The 6000-nt window shown below is 43.5% G+C and overlaps 1 protein-coding gene across 2 annotated transcripts in view; it reads left to right on the top strand.

Moving 5' to 3' along the window:
• The first annotated feature begins 729 nt into the window (after window positions 1–729).
• DTNBP1 (dystrobrevin binding protein 1) overlaps window positions 730–6000 on the top strand; it is a 71673-nt gene continuing 66402 nt past the window's right edge. Inside the window, exons 1-3 of one of the 2 annotated variants that reach the window (XM_074575857.1) lie at window positions 1127–1327; window positions 3656–3783; window positions 4420–4470. Coding sequence is in view for 1 of the 2 variants with exons in the window: in XM_074575856.1 (XP_074431957.1) it covers window positions 866–921; window positions 4420–4470 (107 nt within the window). In the remaining variant the exon portion in view is untranslated. Of the gene's footprint in view, window positions 922–1126; window positions 1328–3655; window positions 3784–4419; window positions 4471–6000 lie in introns of those variants that run through there. The other variant, XM_074575856.1, reaches the window with a different exon arrangement.

Below are 6000 nucleotides of genomic sequence, written 5' to 3'. Positions count from 1 at the left end.
TTACTGTAAATAAAGTCCTCCAGAAAGACTGGCCACTTTTTCCGAAAAGGTCTGATTCCACTTAAAATGTGTCAAGATTAGTTCAATGTCTCATAACAGTTATTATTTGAACAGATAGTACTGAGAAGCTTAATTAAAACTTTTCACTGCATTATTTATTATCTTTATTAATTAATTATTATTTATTAATAACTAGCAACCCTTCTGTCATTCTTTTTAAAGACTAATATCTATACAAGCTTGGTAGTCTCTAAAGAAAACAGTGGTGGGCCACATAGACAAACTTAGCAGTTGGACTACCTGCTCTGCAAGGACATTGAAACACTATCATGTACCCCTTACTCAAAGAACCCAGTGATCCCAGGGAGACCCAGTGCTTTTTCTTTCCATACTTTTAAGATTTTGCTGCGAGGCCCCATTCCCCGAGTTCCCTCCTACGCTACCACTGCTGATGTCAAAACCATGAAGGCAAGGGGCCCAACCCGCCAAGGAGCTCACTGTGGTTCTTAAAAAGCCTCTTGCTGCAACTTCAGGCATCCAAACGCGCCTCAAGAATCTATCCTTGAAGCGGCCCGGGCTTCAAACGCGGCTCTACCCGGCGTTACTCGCACGCCGGGGAAGGCAAGGCAACGAACCCGGCTCTCCTCAGCACCGCCCCCTAACTCTGTGAGGGTGCTCGAACCGTTACACGCGCGAGGCCCTCAACGGAAAAGAGAAGGCGGGCCTTCCGCTGGGCGCGAGGGCGGTGATTAACCGTCGCCTGGTACCGCCCGCGGGCTGAGGAGGGAGGTGGCAGCCGAGGCCCGGCCTCACGTCCCGCCCCTCCGGCCCGGCGCTGGCCTCCGCAGCTCAGAAGGCCGGGACGATGTTGGAGACGCTGCGGGAGCGGTTGTTGAGCGTCCAGCAGGACCTCACCGCCGGGTGGGTAGCACCTCCCCGGCCCGGCGGGGCTGGAGGGGGCGGAGGGAACGGGAGGGGAACCCGCGCCCCATGGCCGGGCGGGGAGGGGAAAGCAGGTGACTGGGGGCCGGGGGGAGGGGGGAGGAAGAGGAGGGGACTGTGGAGGCGGCACCCCCGGCCGGGGCCCTTCCCTCTCCCAGTATCCCGCTGTGTGCGGGGACGGGCTGGGAACGCGGCCCCTGGGTCTAAGCCACCCCCCTGAGCCCAGCGCTTCCCGCCTGGCTTGGGCGGCTGATGGCGGGCGGCTCATGGCGGGCGGCTAGCGAGCCCCGGCAGCTGCCGTCGGGAGCCGAGGGGAGGAGGTGCCGTGGTGTTCGGGAGGCAGCTGCGGTCTGGGGAGAGAAAGAGAGACTGCTGTTGTGAGAGAGTGAGGGAGATGTGAATGGGGTCAATTAACGCTCTTGAATTTTTTATGACATAAACGACCTTCGAGGTTTTATAGATTAATGGACTTGCGTAAAGAGCATCGTTGTAGTCTGTTCGATGTATGAAAAGCTTTTCTTTACTTGGAGTATGAGTTACTGTCATTTGGGAAAAAGAAGTGTGGGAGAATTGAAAGGAGCATCCCCTTGCTTACATTAAAAAGTAGAAAGATATTCTTCCTACGTTGCCTCACAAGGCTTTTTTGATAGGCCCTGTATCAATGCTGTTCTTAGTACAAGCAGGTGGCCCAAATGGGTGTTGCTGGAAAAGTCAGTGGATGGCCAGAGAACAAGGTCACCTCTCAGCTGCAAAACTGTTGGCTCATAATGAGCCACAGGAGAATATTGTGTTGTAATCAATTACTATTAAAAACTGTGTGGTCTTTGGCAGTGTTGAGGCTGCCTTATAATACCTCTATGGTTAATATTTATATATAGCGATGGGTGTGTATGTACTCCAGAAACTGAAATACTTTATAATGGCTCATTTGCACCAGCGTATGAAGGTCCGTAGAAATTGATAGAATAAGCTATCAGTGAACCAGATAAATTGCTTATAGGTTATCTGTCTCAACATCAATAATTGAATATTAAAATGTCTTAAGAATACAGACTAAGGCATTGCTTTATTGCTGTGTGTCTTTCTGTTTTGCTGTTATTTTTAGAACTTCTCGCAGTTTGATGCCTCAGTACAGTGTAAGGTTCTTCTGAAAAAAATGTTTTTCACATGATGAAAGAGGACAACAGAAAGGTCATAACATGCTGGATCTGATGGTCATTTAATTTTGGATCTCCATGTATTGCTACAGTGGAGTCAACGTAGTCTCTAATTTGCCGCCTTCTTTGTATTGCAATGTTTTGTTCTGTTTTGGGAACAGTCTCTGATTTCATCATTTCCATCTTTGTGTTTTAGCAGCTCCATTAATGTGCCCTTCTTGGAGTGTCCCTTCTTTAATTTTTTTTCTTTAATTTTTTTTTTTTTTAATCTGGGATGTATTCTTTGTTGCCATTGGGAAGCCCTGTCTTGGAGCCGTGGTAGCAGAGGCCGTGGAGAACATCAGCTTTTTTCCTGTAGTGTCTCCATGGATTCAGGCCAGAATATGACTTGCCCTGTTTTGCCCTTTTTCCTTTCCCAGACAATGCAACTGCAATGCCATAGTGTTTTGGATTACCCTGTTCCGTACCCCACCGAAGTGGTAATAGAAGTAATTTTATACTGTTAGGACTTTAGCTCAAAATGGTCAAAACCTAGAGAAAGTATTTCTTGTGTGAAGAATGCTGGGCCAGTTGTGGCCAACTTGTTAACTACACATGAATGCTTGCAAAGTGGAACAGTTGAATTTCTTGAAACATTGAGAGGGAGAAGCTTTTCCAGGGCTTCTAATGAAAGAATATCCCTTCCATAGGAATTAGGGAATGCTTATGTGCGGCTGAAAAAGATTAAATCTGGCATTGTGTGATCTACAGAAAGAGCAGTTTAGGGTTATTAGCTGTTTCTGTGTACAAAGAAATGAGCTCCTGTTTCCCCTGCTCAGCTGTTTCCTGTCTACTTCTGTGTATCCTGTGAGTGAGGTATCTAGGTTTGACCCCTCTACCTGCAAGCAATCTTTTGCAGGATAAGGAAAAAATCCCAAAAGAACAATGAGCTGTGTTGGTCTGTGACGACAGTAATTTGTGTGTTTCTACCAGCTTGAGTGGTGTGGCTCACAGTACCGCTACTTTTTACCGAGAACACTACTGAAAGGGAGCCAGTGTTGTGTAGTCTAGTGATAAATTCTTTAACCTTTAATTCTGATTGCCTGGCAGATATTCTAGTAAGAGAACTGGTAGTTGTGACACAAGGTTTCCTTCTGTCCTTGTGTGGAGAGCAATACTGCTGTTGCAGGCTGGGGTGCATGCTGGGGAATGTGTTGCTTTCTGCAACAGTGGTGCTCTTCGTCAGGGTGCTGTGGTTGTTGCTGCTTGGCTTGTCTGTTAAGAACAGCTCTCTAACAGGGAGTGGGACCTGCCTTAGCATGTCTTTTCTCAAATTGCTAGCCACCTGTTTTGCTGTAGAGCTTTGAGGTGTCGTCTTTGAGTTCCTGGAAATTGGTGGCGAAGACTGGTCTCACCCTAAAAGTAGCTTGAATATCTATGTATTAGGTTGTTTCTTAGTCATGGGGTCAATCAGGATTATATATCTCTCTATCACGTCTGGAGGATATCTCATAGCTTGTTTCCATCTTGCTTGTGTCTGTGTCCTTTATTTCTTCCTAACCCTTGCTGTCCTGGAGAGCCAAGACTCCGAAGGGCGCGGAGGTTGAGGACGTCCATCATCTTGGTAGTCAGAAAACAGCAGGAGGTTTTGGTACTAACTCTACCATGACAACCCGACTAGCATATATGGATTGACTGAAAAAGAGTAAGGAGTGGAAAAGAGTTGGGGTGTGTGTTTTGTTTACTGATGGCTGGGGTTTTGTGTGTGTTTGTTTTTTTTCTTTTTTTTTAGGAGGAAGATACCAGTCAGTTTGAATTTGGACATAGGTGAAACAAGCCTCAGATATGCTCAGGGGCAGCACACTGTGGTGATGCTGCTGGAGATTCTGATAGTTAGCGGAAGAAAAGTTGTCCTTGTCCTAGTTTTGTCTTGGCAGACTTATGGCAAGTGACAAGCGTGTGTGTTATGCTTTTCCTTGGCACGCATGCCTTTTTCTAGAGGGTGTTCTTCAGGATTGGATTGATTATTTCTATGCAGGTCTTTAATACCTGTCTGCTGAGGAAACAGTATCAAGAGCTAGAAGACTTGGATATATAGCTTCCATTAAACTTTTCATACCCAATTGCTTGATGCACTTGTAGAAAAAATTCTCATAATTTAGAAGCAATGTAGGTGGAAACAATTCCATGACAGTCTCCACAAAACTAAGTGAAATTTGATTTATTTTTGAAATAAGCTGAAACAAAATTAACTATAATAGACTGGAATTAACACGTCTGTTCAAGCTGTTCTCTGTTTTTGGTGTTGCAAATGTCTGATTTTTTTTGTTTTGATTTATAGGTTGAAGACTTTGGGAGACAAATCAAGAGAAGCAAAAAAAAGCAGGCAGAGGTACTTTGGAAGATCTTAATGTATAGCATTGATGTAAATTTTTCTTTAACAAGAACACTCTAAAAGTGGCTTATATATAAGAGTCTGTTACAAAAACACTTTACAGAATATTCTTTAGATACAGAAGAGCTTAACCCTAATACTGAGGAAATACTGTGCTTAATAGAACCTTGATTGATAGGCCTAAGTAACTTCTGATGACTGTCAATCAATTTATAAATGACTATTTAAATTATGTGAATATTCAATGTTATTGTAGTACTTTATAAAAGATTCAGGGTGCAGTACACTAAAGTGTAATTATTTACAATCTCTGTGAATCTTATGTACTAAAATTGTAATTCAGTTTTTTCAGTGCAAGAACAGAAATATGAGCCTTTATATTGTGGAAAATATATGTATAATGGAGTACTTCAATTATCTGTTTTCATCTCCGTTGCAAGAAGATTTAAGAGTTGTGGTGGTTCTTTATCCTCTGCATTCTAGTATATTGTTTATTCTTTCAACCTGTGTAAACTATAGGGAAAGACTACTTAACGTCTGTAGATGATGTCTGTGAATGTTACTTCTTCAAATAAGCTCAGATGTGCGTTAGTGTAAAGCATGTGCTTACTAAAACACAGTGTGTAGACAGAAATTAGTTTTAAAACAAGCCCTGAACAAAAAGTAAGGCATCTGAAATAAACTGTATTAAGTTCTGAAGCTTAATGTTTTGGATGTAAAGGTTTTTTAACAGAAAACTGGTTGTATTGATGAGCCACAGAAACTGGACTAAGAATGGGTGAAGCTTTGAATAAAACCATTTTAGGCAGCTGCCTCCTTTGTATGTTTCTGGTCCATAGTATTTTGGTTCATCTGATGTATTGTAAACATCCATCGATTTTTCAGAAAAGCACTGGGCAAACCAATTGGATCCACCACAAACAGGGGAATGCCAGGATGACTTTTGCTTTGCTGATAAAGTTCTGGGACAAATACAGCTTAGCTTGATTGTAAGGATGTCTGAGAGCTTGTGGGTCAGGATCAGAGGAGAGGCCAGTAAGGGTGATGTTGGGATGAGAGCTTGTTACTGACCATCTGATCAGAGAGTGAATTATGTCTCCTCTAAACAACTTGAGGAATTCTCTGTATTGTTAAAACTCCATTCAATGTGGGGGCCTTTGACTTCCTTGACATCTGCTGAAAGGACAGCACAGCAGGATGCAGTCCAGGAATAGCCTTAGGAAAGCCAGATCTCACCTAGAATTGATGCTTACAAGAAGATGACCTTCTAGCCCTGCACTGGTAGAAGGCTGAACAAAAAGAATGTGGCATTACTGATAAATGGGATGGATGACTGAGTGAGAGCAAATGTAGATGTTGTTGAGGTACTCAATGCCTTTGTTGCTTCAGTCCTCACAAATAAGGTCTCGTAGTCCTTTGTGCTTAGTGAAAGGAAGAGACTGATCACTAGTGGATGAAGATCAATTTGGAGAACTCAACCCATAAAAGCCCGTAGGATCATATGGGCCAAGAGGTAGCTCATGAAAT

This window comes from Larus michahellis, chromosome 2 (genome assembly GCF_964199755.1).
Source record: "Larus michahellis chromosome 2, bLarMic1.1, whole genome shotgun sequence".
Lineage (NCBI taxonomy): Eukaryota > Metazoa > Chordata > Aves > Charadriiformes > Laridae > Larus > Larus michahellis.
Note: the sequence above shows the minus strand (reverse complement) of the source record. Positions and strands in the feature narration are given on the sequence as shown.